This window comes from Ylistrum balloti, unplaced genomic scaffold, assembly GCF_031769215.1.
Source record: "Ylistrum balloti isolate Yb309-2 unplaced genomic scaffold, AGI_CSIRO_Ybal_v1 Utg369852, whole genome shotgun sequence".
Classification (NCBI taxonomy): Eukaryota; Metazoa; Mollusca; class Bivalvia; order Pectinida; family Pectinidae; genus Ylistrum; species Ylistrum balloti.
This window is the reverse complement of record NW_026782004.1, coordinates 258224-276717: the sequence shown is the minus strand read 5'-3', so window position 1 is coordinate 276717 and position 18494 is coordinate 258224. Positions and strand designations below refer to the sequence as shown.

The window sequence follows — 18494 nt, the reverse complement described above, 5'->3', positions numbered from 1 at the left end:
TTCGTCAAATTCAATTAAAATGAAAGAAAATTTCATTTCATTTTTTATTTCAATAATGCAACATCAATATATCAAAACTACAGCGTGTTACCGTAGGTATGTACCACAATATGATTTGACTGGTTAAGAAAACGAACATTGCTTGAAAAATCGTTTAAATCCACCATCCAACCCCTACTCCTTCCATTATATCACTGAATAAAAAGACGGACAGGAAGGTTTCCGTTTGAAATTTTTATAGACAACAAGGAAGTAAGACACTTGAGGCGTCTATCTACCGATTGCTGAAGTCACTTTGTCTCGGATATGGGACATGAGGAAACAGCTGTGACAAAGATGGAGGAGATAATGACACGAGACGCTGAACCAAGGATAATTTGTATCTGTATCATATATCAGTCTCCGGATATTACTAGGAATATGTACAAAAACTGTCTTGTAAATATGCACATATCAAGATGATGTATCACAACACTTTGATGATGGCACCGCCAACCGTTTCTAACAAAAAACCGGTTTGGAACCAATAAGACTTATATTACCGAGATTTTAAGCAAGCAATGTTGAATTCCTGCTTCTTAGGGGAATGGAATATATATTAAATATTGAAGAACATTGTACATCTTTGCTTTTCCCGATATTTTGCAAATTCTCCTGTTTTGAAACATGCATAATCCATCATTTCAAATCACACACTTCTTTTTTCAACCAATGTTAGAGAGACTTTGAATTCTGTCTTTAATTGAAAAGATAGTGTCTACGTTTGGACATGTTAAATATTAATGCTGATCTTAGGGAACCGATCTTTCGACATCGCGATCGTGTTTTACTAGTTTCAATACCATTCACATGCACTTAAGGACTCTTAAGGGACAATAGAAAGACCCAATTTAATCTTTTATTCCTGATGATAGATAATACATACGGACTTAAAAATCTTATTTTGTCCTTGTCTCACATTTTATTCGCAACTGTTGCCACTAATTTGTATCGTAACACAAATGTTCTGCATCTTATCCTTACGAGTCTTTAATATGTGTAGGTTTAAGGTGCTCATAAAAAGGTACGAATGCCTTGACTTTGATAGTGATAGACACACGAGAGGGTGAATAACACATGGTGTATGGAGACTGCAAAATCCTCTAGACAAGTATCACGAGAAATCTGTAAAACAAAATGTCTGCAAGCATTGTAGTTTCAGTTTTCACGGATTCACTATAACTTTGAAATAAATAGAATGTTTTTATTCCAGGAAGTCATGTAATAATCCGAAGGCTTTTCTGTAAATATTGCTTTCATGTTATATATATTCACGATAGATAATAATTAAAACCTTTTGGGAAAAATAACTTTAACAGTAACACAAGGAAGGTACTTGATTGAAGTATCTGTAAAAACAGTTTTTATCTTTAAACAACTAGAAATATATTGTCTCATCATTTCAACATGACATATATAATCACAAATGACTTTTCATAGAAATTTTGTGAAACTAGCTTTCAAAATCAAAACTTAAAAGCGAAATACTTAAAGATACTATATTTTGAGTAAGAATCAAACAGGGCAGTCATTTTGTTTCATAATTTTCAACCCATGACGAAATGAAAAGCACTTTAGTGTATATAGCACTTATGATATACTCGAAAACATATTACATTGGCGAATTCACAGGAAAACCGGCCGATCAGGTTATAATCATACATAAAACAACAAGTATTTTTCTTCGATCAATTTCGTTATTTTAATCGTACGCCATTTACATTATCAAAGAAATATATATCAGTAATGACATAAGAAACTTGTTTGTGACATTACTATCAGCATGCCGTTATTATAAATGTTGTTAGGGTTTAAATCTTATGTTAAATGGTATTTTGTTTTCTTCTCAAACATACAATTTCTTAATCTCGTCATGAAAATGTTGAAGATAATTAATTATGTGCTTTCCTGATAATGTTTGGAGATGATATTTTGTACACTTGGCAAGTTTTCAGCTTTGATAAAATGTTACATGATTAGAACTGTTACATGCTTTATGGATACACATTTTATAGCAAACGTGAACATTTATCACATGCCTGCAGTGATGATATTTTACTTACTTACTGTTTACTTATATATATATTACATTTAGGTCTTTTATTTATATAATGGAGGTCAACAAAATCATCACAAAATCATCTTTGGTATTTAACAATCAAAACATTAAGACATTTCTGTAATTGGCAGCTTATGATTGCATTAAGAGGTCGTGATTTGGGTTTCATGAACTTCTAAGAGTCAACTTAAGTATTTATTCGATCTCCTTTGATTCGGGTTGTATGTACCTTTACCACCAGAATCGTTACAATAAAATGTCTTACATTGGACATTGTAGATCAAATAATTCCGGAAAAGGCATCAACATAATAATGTCTAGAAAGCAAAAACTTATTAATATCTGCAAAGGCATTAACTATTTAATGTCTAGACAGGCCTCAAATGATATGCACCTCGCCTGAACACTGATGTTCGTCGGTAAGACGATACCCGGACACCGGAGAAGTCGCGGAGACGGAAAACCAACCAACCAACCAACCTAAATTGATAAATGTCTGGAAAGACATCAATTGATAAATGTCTAGAAAACATCAATTTATCAATGTCTAGAAAGACATCAACAAATTAATGTCTGTAAAATTATCAACTAATCAATGTCTGTAAAGTTATCAGTTCATAACTGTCTAGAAAAACATCAATTTATCAATGTCCGGAGAGTTATCAACTAATTAACGTCTGTAAAGTGTTCAACTAATTGACTGTCGAGAAAGACATTACAACAAATTATATTCTGTAAAGTTGTCAACTTGTAACTGTCTAGAAAGACATCAACAAATTAATGTCAGTAAATTGACCAACTAATCAATGTCTAGAAAGACATCAACAAATTAATGTCTGTCAACTAATAATCTAATCAATGGCTAAAAAGCAATAACATTATATCTAGAAGGACATTAATTAATTAATTCCTGGAAAGGCTTTTTCTGGAAAATAATTAGCTATTTAATGTCTATAAAGGCATAAATTAATTAATTTCTGGAAAGTCACCAACTAATTAATGTCTGGAAAGTCACCAACTAATTAATGTCTGGAAACTCTTCGACTAATTAATGTCTAGGAAGTCATCAACTAATTTCTGATTAGAATGGCATCAACAATTCAATGTCTACAAAGACATCAACTAATACTTCGGACTGAAATTTTGTTGAACTAGAGCTATATGTACACTCAATGTCAATATGTAACGGTAAATATTTGTCAACATTATTTTGTCCACAAAACAATTTATAACATGTGGAAGTATCCTCTGTCAATGAATATTGATGCGTTCCCATGACCTACAATAATAAACGTGAAAGATGCTTTTGTCTTGCGTGTACTTTAATTGCTTACCGAATGTTGATCTAAACGGTACATTATACAGACATAAATATAGGTTGTTCGGACATTTAAAAAACGTATAAAACCTAAGCGAATGTTGACATCTCGACATATCTCCTGGTAACACCCATGATTACGATCACATCAAACTTGTGGTAGTAATGATATGTCGGTCTGATTAAGAATAATTGAAATTATCCGACAGAAACAAAAAAATCAGTGACTTTCATTTTTATAAGTTTCCTTTCACGCTGAATTCATAGTTTAAATAAATATTTTAAATTCCTTCGGATACCGCAGGAGAATCAATTATCTAAATAACTCTATCTCACGGATATCTACCAATAACTCTCAGCTATTTTGTCTTACGGACCTAATTGGCGGTGAAACGTTTGAGGAATCAGGGCACAGACAGCCACTAGAACTAGTGTATTATTCTAAATAGGTGTTTGCCCCAGTAGTCTTCGGCAACGGTGACAGGCTGTCCGGATCTAATTGATACATATTATGAGGTAGGAGTACCTCTCGTATCTTAGCAGCGTGTGTTCAATAAACGTAGCACGTCGTATCCTATCCAGGCCAGTTTTGTTAATAACTTTCCAATACATCTTAACCTTCCATTCACTGGATTCATCACAAAAATCCATGTATCTCTAACGCTTGTAGTCTTTCGTTTACTTCGTCAATAAAATCTTTGTTCAGCTAACGCTTGTATTGGTAACATTATTAGAATGAGCTTAAGAATGACCCGGAACAAATTGTACTTTAACGCCGTTTTCCTGTTTTTGATAAAAATGAATATCGAAAAATAAAATATCGGTCGCCTTTCAATGGGGATTGACTTTGAAATGTAAGAAAATTAGAATTGACGTATTAAGATGTAGAGGAGAAATGGACTTTGCCATGTGATCAAATTTCGATGACAAGAGGAGAGGTAATTGGTGACAAGGGGCGATATATCTAGTGTAAATCTGACGTTATTGATAGTGTATGTATGACAAATGAAAATTTATGTATGAACAGAAGAAACTCGATAAAACACTTACGAACACTGCTTTCAAATTACAAACCTATGGTAAGAAAATGTTTTATTTATGGATTGATATGGCCGGGGTAAAAATATCCTTCTAAAAAGTCGATGATTTATTACGTCATCGCCAATGTCTTCGTTCACTCTTAAATTGATTAAATAACAACACATTTCAATAAAATCAATCTCTTTCGTTATTCCTATAACTGTTGAAAACAACTGCGGTAATCACTCTTCCAATATGCGGGGTTATAATCATATTTTGAAACTACATAATTTAATCATTCAGTCAGAGTCGTTGATGCTGGAAAACGTCCCCGATATTTACCATTCCTCTCCTACATAACGTGTTCAGTGTAATCAGTTGATAAATAACAATGATAATTACACCGTTCTGTCGATATTTAGAGATTTGACTAAACTTAACACGTAATCATCAGTCTGACACCATCTTATTTCACCTGTAATAACGGTAATCTGTCCAAGATTTTTGGACAGCATTTTGAATTTCATTTTTTATTTCGCTTTGATCTGATTTTTTGATCTTATATGGCTCAAGTCCATTTTCCTTTATAAACTCTGCTTTAAAGCGTTATCATTATATACTCAACAAAAAAGAAACTCACAAAGTTCCCCCTGCAGTATACTTTAGCTGTAAAGAAATAATTTAATATTTGGTCAGGTATTACATCAGGAATGATCTCCTTTCTCGACAATCTACTCTAAAAGCAGCCAAGCGTGACGAAGCGATGGTTTGACTTTGTGAGCTTCTTAAGTCCAAATCGGCGTGATCAAGCGAAGCTGAATTTTTCAAACGAATAATTTCAACGGATACTCTAAATTCAGCCACATGAATTTACCACGTTGGCATTTTGATTTAAGATGCCATGCTGAACGCCAATTTAGAGCAAGTGCTTGTTGAAGGATGGTCATTTCCAAACTGCTGTCGCACGGCAGTTTGACGTTGCCCCGAGTACAATTAACCGTCTCTATACACGTTTCCATGCTAGTGGGTTAGTCCCAGGAGCGGTTGTAACGACCGCACAAGACAGGACGATTCGATTGTCGCACTTGCGCAACAGATTCAAGACTATTGTAGAGACTGCATCGCATACCTTAGGTACTCATATCAGACCCATTATTGCTCAAACTGCCAGGAATCACTTTGCATGCTGAGAGAATCATTGCGCGCCGACTTATGTCGGGCCACCTCTGACACCACGAAGGCGGCAAGTGCGTCTTGATTGGATGCGCAGACATTGCTCGAATAGGTTTAGGATGCGTCGATGAAGGCTTGTGATGTTTACCAACGAGTGCAGATTCTGTATCGCTCAGACGGAAGAAAAAGTGTATATCGCAGACAAATTGAGCGTTTCGCCGACGCGAACGATTCGTTTGGGCTTATGTAATGGTTTGGGTAGGCATCTCCCATGGAGTTAAATCCCCCTAAGGCGAACTAATGTTCTCACGAAATCAATTCATAGGAGAATCCGTGAAGGGATTCGTGAAAGAGGTACCCATACCAGGTACTGAAGTATCATTTTGTTTTTCGCGGGTATATCAAATTTTGTACAAATTTCTCAAAATATCATAGACTATTGATTGCATTATTTAATTGTGCATTTCTTTTTATGTTTAGCACATATTTCTTTGATGGGAAATACAATATTAACGAGGGAAGTGCTATGTCAATCATTAGCCAGTGACCTATTGTCATATTTAAGTATGAATAGGAATATATGCTAAAATGTTCTGGCGTATGATTACAAACTATGCCTACTTTCAACTTGAGGATGTCAGCAGACTTATACCTATATTTTTTATTGCTTTGGCGGGGGATGTTTATCTATTTTCCACATAGGCAGTGTCCGAATACAATAAAACTGTTGAGAGGAGATCATTTTTATATAATATATAACTGAAGCTATGCGACGTATTGCCAAACACAAATAGGGACAAAATCAGTACGAAAATATAACAAAATCAAGAAGTAAATAAACGCAGCTGAACGAATAATAAATGAAATCTAAAAAAACGTATACCAAAATTCAGCTGGTAGAGCATGACATCAAAGGAATCAAACATGTTGTCAAACAGAAATTGCGACATTAATATGCACGAAATGGACATTCTTATGTTATGCTAGAAGTTAGAATTTCATGACAAGGGAATTCAAAGCCGTTTTAACATTTAAAGATTCACTTCTCATTGATTCCACTTCCGGAATAGTTGTGACTGAACCCGTCATATACTGATACTAATAATGATTATAAGAGTTTTAATAAAAGAGGTTTGTGTAGTGTTAAGTTTAATAAGCAAGTAATAAACGTTGTTTATTTCCCTTATATTGTTCGTTAAATATAAACGAAGAAAACAAATATCTATTAAACATGATTCGGAACATCTTGTCTTGATATGAATTTTTTTGCTTTCTCTTAAGGCCAGCGTGTTCTGTTCTTGCATCCTATCTTTTGAAAACATTGCTATAAAACAGCTCTATCATCATGGCAAGGTTGCAAGCAATCATTAAAGTATTCATGCATAATGAAATTTAGCACATGAGATGTGGCTTCTAGGTGATATTAATTTAGACATATTCTTCCAAAGATGGCAGTAGCTAAATAGTTTAAAGGGAAACCCGCGGAGGACGTTAGCAGACAAACCTACAGCCATTTAGGAGAAGAGACTTCACGGGTTATTACAAACCTAAGTTAGAATGCCTTTTTACTGCAGATGATATTAATAAAATCCCAGAGAGAGAACATGGTCATGCGTCACCAGGTGGGTGAATCTGTTGTCACCGACACCTGCAAGGTGGAAATTGATTGGCTGATGATAAAACACCAACTAAGCAAGGTCATTAACAGGCTGATATCGACGGAAGTTCGAATACTGTAAATCTGGAAACTGGTGTCAACAATTGAAATCCTGCTGGAGAGTGTGTTGACAATCCGACGACACTTCTATGAATACTTTATCAAAAGGGTACATCGAAATGTTGATTAATTGATGTAACATGGGCAGCACTGCACATTTTCAGTAAAAGTAACAACAATGAATCGATGTAAACATAGGAAACACTAATGCGCTTGCAATGCTTGATTATAAAAATGCATTCAGTTGAGAAGGAAACGTTTCTAATAACAAGGGTGATACATATGTCCATTATTAATTTTTTTTCTTTCAAAGAAAACACTTTTATGACTAAGACGTGTTGAAGCGCCATAAATACTGTTGCAATTTCGACAAAATTTCCTCATTCGATCGATTGCTGCTTGGCGTGATTAGAATTTTAGGTACTACTGTTTGTTGGGTGGGGGGGGGGGGTGTCACTAATTACTAAGTTTTCATTTCTGAGTAAGTTTATTAATAGGTAGATGAATGTGGAGAATTTGGCCATTGCATGAGAAACGTAACAATGCATTAAATAAACCACAAGCAGCGTTCCGCAAAAAGGCAATCAGCTCAGGAAGAAATATCACAAAATGAAATTTCATACTTTCAAATGATATTTTGAGGATATATGTAGCTTAAGTACGAATGTGTCATTAGTTCAGACATTTGTTCATCGAGATGAGTCTTTTTTCAGTATATCCATCATTGTATTTATGTGACGTTTCGTAGTACAATTTAGCAAATTCATATCCTTCAGATAACAGAAAGTTCGATTCAGTTGAACGAATCCGTATATCAACTTCATTAAAAAGTACAGAAAACATCATCACCGGTATCTTCTGTCTGGACAAAGGTCTCACCATTAACCTCTGTGTAGACAGATAATGTATCTGCCCCAGACTCGTGGTGTCAAATGCCAGTCAAAATGTTATGAACTGTATCGGAATGTCTCATTACCAAACGCTATATCCTTAGTACTTATATAAAAAACATTGGTCGTATCTTCAACTTATTCATTATCTGGTTTATGAATTCCTTTGCTGCCGGTCTCGGCTTTGTTTTCGTCCCAGTCATTTGAAAGTCCTTTGTGAATAGGATCATGCTTGAGGGAGAACAAGCACTCAAACTTGTGTACAGATATCCATGACGGTTTATATAAAGGTGTCTATCTCATTTGCTATCATCATATGGGTCTATAGCATAATTTCGTCACAAATTAATTCATTTTGGTTTTATATAACAAAATCCGACTTGTCAGATAAAGGTAAATTCAAATCTACAAGAGAAGACTTCCTCTTAGTTCGCATTAACCTCCATTCCCCCAATCATGTAGATAGCCAACAAGCAAACTTAATGAACAGAAAACATCCAAGTGATTTAAAGTATTTTATAGTGAAAAACAAACAAACGTATCATAGACCCTTGACAAGGGAAAGTGTAATGTGCTGCCGGGAAATTTCACGAATGGATTGGATATCGTTACGTTATGTTTCAACGCCTAAAAATAATCAAACCGTGTGAGGAAATGTTTCAATAACGGTTTTATTTGTTATAATTCTTTATTCTTTATTTTTCACACTTCGAAAATAGATTTTAAGATAGGGCGGTCGTTGTAGAGGAAACATATTCTGATCTCTGCTTAAATTATGCTTATTTTTGCTATTTTTTCTTTGCAGTGCTGGCCATAGACTGTTATGTGTGTTCTTCTCTACAGCATGGAAATCGGGACTGCGAGGACAAATTCGACCAGAATCTTAAGACGTCCGTGTTTATAGCAAGGAAGTGTGATTTTGGCTTCTTCAAAGCTACACACTGCATAAAGCTTAAAGGAACAAGAGGTTTGTCGACATTTACATTTCATTGAACTTGTCAGCATCACTTTGTGTCTTCCAAATTTAGATATACAGCTTCCTTTGTGTAAAAATGCTACTTATATCTCAGTCACAAGACATTCGGTAGATCACTGTAATCAGTGTCTGAATTACACTGGATGCTCATTATTCCGGTCCGTTATTCTTTGAAGTGTCAAAATGTTCTCTTGTTCTCACGCGTGCTTATACACCGTTACTACAGTATAGTGAGAATGGAGCGTTACTAATTCACGTCCGCTTAAATAATAATACAAGCAGACAAAGCTAGATGGTGGGCACTGTATTGGATATTTGATACGTCCTCAGTTCCGTAACGCGTCAGGCCTATGAAGAAGATGGATAGACACCTCGACTCAGCATCTACGTGCATTCGCCATTCAATCAGGACCTGTAATTTGCATTTCCCCTTCCCCAAATTATATATTTGTTTATCATTTATTTCAATCTCATTCAGAGACAGAAATTCGGTAATAGAGTGTCAATGAGTTGTGGACAGCTGGTCTAGACGGTTAAATCACTAAAAACGCCCTCTCGTGGAATTATGATGACGGTAGTAATGGCTGTGATCACTGCACCATTGTCCCGTCCTACAACAGTTAATAAATCAGGAGAACGCAGAGTTTGTTTCGGCTAAAGTACTTTTGAACTTAACAAATGTTTCCTTGAGGACTTTTATTCTGCAAAATATTTCTAAATTGTATATAGAATATATCTGGCATTAGCACGCAGTCAGTTTTATATTTATATGTGACTTGCCTCAAAAACGTTTTGTACCAAAGGAAAAAATATCCAACAGACATGCAATATATCATTATCAGCATCATTTTAGCTGGCCAGATACCACGATGCGAAAATCATTATCAATTTTTAAGATAATAAACTTATTTAATGCATTTTTGATTTAGTAATCTTCGTAAACGGGGTTTCAAGTGTTAGGTAGCTGAAATTCATTATATATCTAAAAATTCTTAATTAACTTTTGGAAAATGAGACTATCTGGTATGTACGATATAGTTATAGTTTTTGCACTGGAGTAGGTCATTACATGAGAAGATCTTCCCGGGAGTTGATCTTTATCACACATGTGTAAGATAAATTCATGTTGATGGGATCAGATCGCTGACAAATTTGCTTACAGTTCTGATGGTATAAATCAGAAGTTTAAAACATACTAATTATATTCTTGTACGTTAAATAGGACTATATCGTATATATTATATATGTAATTGTGAGATTACCAGTTGCTGAATATATCTTTACGCTAAATTATTTTTGAACTTAAAAGGTCTCGACCTTTATTTAATTGTTCGTATTTCTATAACAACTCCATTTAAACTCAGAATTATAAACTATAAGTCATGGCGTTTTCGTGATATAAAAACACGACCGTACATTTGTTTTGAATATCAATTGTTATATCAATACTTATTCATATTTTAGTTAGATAATGGGATTAATTGTGAAGTTTATATTGATTACTATTAAAATGCTGTTGAGAATTCTTGATGAACTTAATGAATATAAGTATATTCTTGTATAAATTACCACCTGCAACTCAACAGAACATACACAATCATAGGTGTTAGATTCCATTACATATTTGCATGCTGTGCATTCTACGGGTGCACTTACCTTTTTCATTATAATTTACTCAATAACATTCTTACACCCTTGAAGCTCAGCAGGAATTGTTTTCGTACGACGTTTAAAACATTCATCTCAACAGTTTATCGAAAATGTTGTTTTTTGGCTTTTGTTTAAAATCAAACACGCGCTACTTTTTTGTAATGTATGTTTTATTCTTATCTTTAAAACGTAAATAGAATGTTGTTGTGTGGTACTTAAGAAAGACGTAGCTGATAATTTGAGCATCTCCATCTACCTCGTGGAATGTTGTATATACCTAAAGGCCTGATGGCTGTCGGTGAATAACGAATCTTATCCTAAATCCCTATGAGCAGTGTAAAGGCGTCTACAGTGCATACCTGCAGTGACAAGAAACGCTCCTGATAAAAACACACCACGGAAAACTTTAAGACAAGCGTAGTTTACGTGCCTGTAAATTTTAGGTATAGTTCAGTTTCATGATGATGTTTCAAAGATCTCTACTAAAATCATTTTTGAAAATATGGAAACTTATCAGCGAATACATGGCGGGTAAAATTTTTTAAAATTTCCTTTACTCAATCAAAACATGATAATAAATTATTTTACTTATTGTATCACTTATGATCTACCCGGGATATTAAAGATTGTGAACTCTTTAATAATATAAACATATAATTCAGTAGTTTCCGGGCATCTTGTAGGGAAACATATAGAGCGTTTTCTTATTTGAAAATATGATTCTACCTGTCATTTGGATGGATATTTCACATACACTGGGGAATAGCAAATTTTAATACAAAATAAAGTTAAGAGTTAGACGCAGTCATACATTCAGTGAGGCTATCGGCCTAAACTTTGGAGCTTAGGACATAAATTTCAATGATTTGCTTGACAACTTGTTATTATTAAATACCTCAAATCAACATCAAATGTGAATAATATAATGGTCGTCCCGAATGAACGTCCCAAATGATTGGCTTTATATCCACATTATGCTGAACTGACATAAAGACTGCACAAAAGACACACAAATCAATAGCACCTTTCTATATAAATTTAGAGTTAAGCTTTTGCTCCTTCTGGGAAACTGATATTCACAAATTATATTCATGATATATACAAAGATATTGAGAGATGGAGGAGATGACTATTGATGACTCATTTCATGTTTTTTTTATATTGCCATTTAATGATTGATGTATGACCACATACAATGTGTAGTAGGAAATGTGGATCAGACATCGAACGTTTTCATCAAATCACTTTATTTATCTTCAATAATCAAGTATGATTTTATTCCAACCGTCAGGTTAAGGATTATTTCTTTGTTGTGTAGAAACTAACTGCTTTTATTGTCTTTATTGAATACTTATCTGATGGGAACGTCAATATAAGATTAATGATAAATAATCCGATCACTGTAATATAGTTAGTCAGTTAAAGAATAATACAACTCAATCTATCAAAATCTTCAGACGTGTTCACACACGTAATCCTGTTATTGAAAGATGACGCCCCGAAAACCTGTAACTGGCTTCAAATCATGATAATTGTAGATTTGTTTCTATCCATTTGTCTGTCACACACAATGAAACAAATGTCCCATTGCTACTGGCATTCTTTATTCTGATTTCGGTTTGGCGCCTACATTTTTTTCCATGTGTCCGTATAAATATTTGTTTTGTTAAGATTTCGCCATATTTCATCGAGTTGGAGTTTTAATTGAATTTCTGTTGACTTGTCGTTGATTTGAGATTCTGTTGGCATCTCGTTGGTTTGAGTTTCTGTTGACATGACGTTGATTTGAGATTCTCTTGACATGTCAATGATTTGATATTCTGTTGACTTGACATTAATTTAATATTCTGTTGACATGTCGTTGATTTGATATTCTGTTGACATGTTGATTTGAGATTCTATTGACATGTCGTTGATTTGATATTCTGTTGACATGTTGATTTGAGATTCTGTTGACATGCCACTGGTTTGAGATTCTGTTGACATTTTGATTTGAGATTCTGTTGACATGCCACTGGTTTGAGATTCTGTTGACATGTTGATTTGAGATTCTGTTGACATGCCACTGGTTTGAGATTCTGTTGACATATTGATTTGAGATTCTGTTGACATGCCACTGGTTTGAGATTCTGTTGACATGTTGATTTGAGATTCTGTTGACATGCCACTGGTTTGAGATTCTGTTGACATGTCGTTCTTGTTTTGATACTATATCTCCTTACTTACGAAGTATGAAGTAATACTTTGCAGACCTAGCGACATGTACAAAATCATAACTGCTACAAGCGAGTAAGTAAAAGTACGGGGTGATTTTATTTATCTAGTTTGAGAAACTTACATCGACCATTATCAATGCAAATTCAACACTCTGTTTTTAGTTATTGCTATGTGACGCTTGATTTCAATAGTTTAAATCGGTAATAATCGGAAAGTAATATTTCTGTGATAATCAACGGAAACAAAACAATATAATCAAAAAGTAAAACCATCAAGCACAATAAACATGCGTCATTTTCTACCACTTGAAGTTTTCTGTTAGAGTCTATGTTTTCATGTATAGTTCTTGTTGTTTTAGGTAAGTTTATTTTTCATTTCAGAGTCTCATTAATTTCAGTCTGGTTAGACTTCCCTATTTTTTTTAATCTATGTTGACTTCTTATACATAATTATCAAATGACGGTGTTCTTCAGAGTTTTGACTGCCTATCGTTTATGTACTCACTAACCTGTTTAATAAATTTCCGCAGGAATAATTGATATGGCGTTTAGTCGTCAGAGATCAAACGGTGCCAAGGAGATTACACTAGCGTAGAAGGCCAGTAACTATATGGGACTCCTGCGTCTGTGGCCTGGCAGGTCCAGGGTATCATTCCAACACTCGACATCATCGCCTCTTACAGGGTTCACGAAGGATAAAAACATATTTATTGATTGTTGTTACCATGCTTGTCCAATAACCGGTCAAATAATGGATGGTACAATTAGTGCATTAAAGATTACAAGGTTGTAGACGAACATCATTAGGCTACGTTCCGGGGTTGATAGAGGGTGCCATCCGGTCGTCTGCTTCGTGTGTTTGTTGAGTATGATCAATGATAGACTTGATAATATCATGGTTTTCGTATAATGTGAAGACAAACCAAACTACTAATGTATAATGACTTGTCATTTTACGAAGTAAGTGTATTTACTTCCAGGTTTAACATACGTTTTCCGCTGAGAATACTCCGTTCTTATTCATTCAAATTATCAAAAAATTGGGATTTTCAGGAGAAACACAACTAGTTTTATTTCCTGAGTAAAATATCAGTTTTCAGTTCTACTTCTATCCTTTTTTCAATATCCATGTTTAAAGGTTTCTTGGAAATTGTTAATATTTATTTCATCTTTTCCATCGAGGGCCGGAACAGGGATCAGTATGTTGCCAATCAGTCTGTGGCGAGTTTCATATTAAGTTTCGTATGGAATGGAAACGAATAATGTTTATCCCATAACCTACTACATAAACATATATCATCAGAGGTGCTATTCACTTGTGTGTCTTTTGTACAATCATTTAGTGAGACTGTTTAGTTAGTACTGTATCACCATAACAAAAATGATGTAATTGGTGTTATCACGCCGATAACATTACATTTAGATATGATTAAAGTATGGTAGTTTGACACAATACCTTTCATATCCTTTCGATATTAAAGAACCTGCATTCGCTGAAAAACGCATATGTTGCAAATAATATATAAACTGTGAGGTTTCCGTATATGTCTTTATTACATATGACATTCCTTTATTAAGGAATTCAAATAGTTAAAGAAACGAAAGCTAGCATATCCGTTACGTAAGTCTTTAGCTTACGACCATAAATATACTTACTATTACATGTAATCATTATGTTATAATGAGAACATCAAGAGGGTTTGATGACGTAATCATTTGGTTCAATACGTCATTATCATATATAGGAATTAAGTTAAATTTCAAATATCTAATTGATCTGCCCATGTAAAATACCATTAAAACAATGCTTTTTCAGGATTACTAAACAACACATCAGCATCTTAAAGTAGTTTTAATTATATAGTACAGGCATTAACAAATTGTTTTGGTGTTTTCCAGAGGACGGGACATCAATCCTTGTCCGCCAGTGTAGCAACGAGGACTGGGGTAGTCACTGTGGGGACATTAAGTACGAGATTGGAGACAACTCGGAGATGGTGTACGGTTGCTTGGAGACCTGCAACTTTGATGGATGCAATACATCCAGTCATTTTACAGTAAACAATATCTGCATGATAGGTATCCTTGGAATCAACTTCCTGGTGCGCACATGGTTGTTATAGCAATTCCAAATCTCAGAATGAAAAACTAATTTGATATGCCAAACAAATCGATTGATATTCATCTGTGTCATTATCGGAGGCGACGCGGATAGGGATGTGTACATATGTGCGCGAAGTAACGGATATTTCTACGGGCATTGAAAAATAATGCGACAGGATTATGTCTCGTGGTTAGATTGCACAGACTTTTGTTATGTTTCTTTGCGTTCCTAATCCACTGTTAATGTTAACGACTTATTCCTGAAATGAAATATAATATATACATATTATGTAAACTTATAATGAAAACGCTTATATTCAAAAAATGAATTATGTGTTCGTGAATTCATTTGTATTGATTTATTCAATTATCTATTTATTTCGAATATAAATGAATTCCCAGGCTTAGTTTAGTGAATAAGTAACATAATTCTTTATATTATCTTATAAAGATGGTTGTGATAAATTTGTATATACATTCAGTAAAAAGCATCAAATTGAAAATTATTTGAGGTGTATGAAATCTTGCCATGAAAACTTTGAAAATGACTCTGAACATATTAAAATTTCAGAATTTGTTGATACATAACTATTGATATATTTTGAATTCTGTTGATGTTTCAAACTATGTTCAGATGCTACCTGATATAGGTAAAAGTTCTCTAACGATGGAAAGATATTGGCCCATCTACTTATGTTTATAACAATGATGTGCTGAGGATGTCTTTATTCTTCCTATTTCTCTACAATTAATATCAAATTGTTGTTCAGAGCAAATTTTAAGAAAATAGGTCACTGTTAATATAAAAAGGCTATTTTTTGTGCGAGTTGATTTGTTTGACTATGTCACGATTTTTATAGTGCTAGCTAATGAAGACACTGATATTGGGTCATTTCTCGAAACAGATTTACACGCAATGCATTTGTACAAAACAATATCAACTCCAGTTATATTTGAATTGAAATGATTTCATGGGCTATTTTCTATTGTTATGGCAACGAAGTTTGTGTTATGATAGGGTCACTTTTAATGTTTTATTTACTTTTTTGTGTATTCCATAGATAGGTGTTGATATCCTTTTAAAATAACTTATGTTTATTATCTTCTGTGTGATTTCACACAATAACATGTGTAATTTAATATCACTGTGTGAAAAAAGGGTGTATATTATACTATTTTCTACTTAACTATGCACATTGAACCATTTGACATGCATGATGTATGATATGAAATTGTAACGTATTTCTGTTAACCGTTTAATTAACGTCACACCTCATGTAGTTACCATGGGACCATTCATATGTTTAAATGTCGTTTTCCCTTCTGTGTAGTGTTTCCAATGTTGTCGTTATCTGAATGCCGTGGTATACCAAAGTAAATATTAGATATTAAAGAGTTCTTACAAAGCTCCAGGTCCTCATAACGTTTGTTGTATACTTACGATATGTGTCAACTACAATGAATGTATTGACGAGTCATCATGTTCATTTGCTAGTGCTGTTCGTGGAAACTCGTTTCCATCTTTGAGAAGTATAGAGTACTGCGCCAGATGTCCAGACAAATGTAGGTTTTAATACTTCAGCATGTTAAATAGCGTTCCGATATTGTCATTTCGACATTAAGAAGCCTATAAGCTTGACGATGTTTCCCCTCGGCGCTATTGATGTTTATCTCCTGTTCTATAAACCATTTACAATTGGGGATTGTGATTATATTTCTAAAATTGCTTGATAAATAAAGCGTATTACAACCACAGTAGACACTAGTGTAGTGTTTGTCTAATAATAATTTGATTTACTTTTCAAAAAACCAGAAAAATCGAACGCCTGGTAGATGCTGGAAATTGATAAGATAAGATAGTCAATGGGAAAACGGTTGTTGAAGGAGCTCAGAGCACGGCGTAAACTGTCCACAAACATTGTCTTGTTTCCAAACTGAAAATCACCACTTTTACTTTTAACTGAATGATTAATTTTTCTGAAGGCAATCTCTGTTTCAACGCTCCCTATGCTGACCTCATATTCAATAACCCAAACCGAACGAAATCTGGGAACAGGTTACGTCGTAGTACTATGCAGATTGAAAGGTGTCGATGGCAGATATCTATAGAAGTACATGATGATATTTCAAATAACATTATTAGGTGTGACCACCATCTAAAACCATACAAGCTACTGAAAGATTGATAACATTATACATGGTGATAAAATTAAGTTAGCGTGGTTCGTTTTCCGTGAAGGTTTTGGTGCATATTTAGATTTCATCCATCACCTGAAATATCATGTCTACACATCAACTATTTATAATGGAAATATAATACACGGGAAACTCACGCAATACACAACTACTAATAATTTAACAGAGAAATATATAAATATCCTACCTTGCAATAAAAGTGTTTACAATGAAAGGAACTTTAAAACTAATTCTGTGTTTTCTATTAATAGATAAAATCTATTAAAATCTAGACAAACGACATTATATAGCGAATGATCCATATATAGAATAAATATATTTGACAAGAATGAGTAAAGGAAGGTAATATGACATCAGAAAGTACTGTTTGAATGGTGAACATTATGTCAGTACATTTTATCAGGTCTTTGACTATATACCGAAACTCAAAAAGTAACAATATCATTTAAATAATCTAACCATTAGACTTACAGATTAACGACAGTACTACTTAAATGCAGCTAGTTTCGAAAACATCGATGGAAACAGATAGTTATACGAGTATGACGATTCATGAGAATCCTCCTCCAGGACATGAAAAGCATTCAAACATGCATGCACCATTTTATCTGGTGAGCAAATGCTGACATAAAAAGTGGTTGTGCAGAAAAACATCCACATGTCAAAATTAGGATAAACACAATCCGGATTGTCTTTGTATGAGTGACACTCTTAGGAAACGCAAAGACATTTACCTGAGAACTGTATATTTACGTCATCCTGTGATTTTTTTTTCTAGTTGTCCATCAAAAGTTCATAGATTATCAATTTGCGTCATTGAAATGCTACTGGAATTTTGTTTTTGGTAGTTAGCATCCAGAGAGTTGCTTAAATTTTCTAAATATAACCGATAGCCTGCTTGCCTGTTCCCGATTTTCATATATAACTTGATGTGAATTGAAAATAAAACCAATAAAGTTGAATCAGATAAACACCTTATGTGTTATTTTATGTGGACAAAATGAATCAATCAAGAGATGGGTTCCCTGGTGAGATAAACATTTGTTGATAAAAGTCTAACATAACTACTAACAGAGGAAGCGTTAAATTGTGATAAGTTTTATCCTTCAGCACTAATTACAATGTTGTAAAGCTAAC

The 18494-nt window shown here is 34.0% G+C and overlaps 1 protein-coding gene across 1 annotated transcript in view; it reads left to right on the top strand.

Moving 5' to 3' along the window:
• The window catches only part of LOC132545719 (uncharacterized), a 65453-nt gene extending 49987 nt beyond the window's left edge, over positions 1-15466 (top strand). Inside the window, exons 2-3 of the mRNA XM_060209410.1 lie at positions 9022-9183; positions 14958-15466. Coding sequence (XP_060065393.1) covers positions 9022-9183; positions 14958-15181 — 386 coding nt within the window. The 3' untranslated portion in view covers positions 15182-15466. The remainder of the gene's footprint in view (positions 1-9021; positions 9184-14957) is intronic.
• Positions 15467-18494: the final 3028 nt, after the last annotated feature.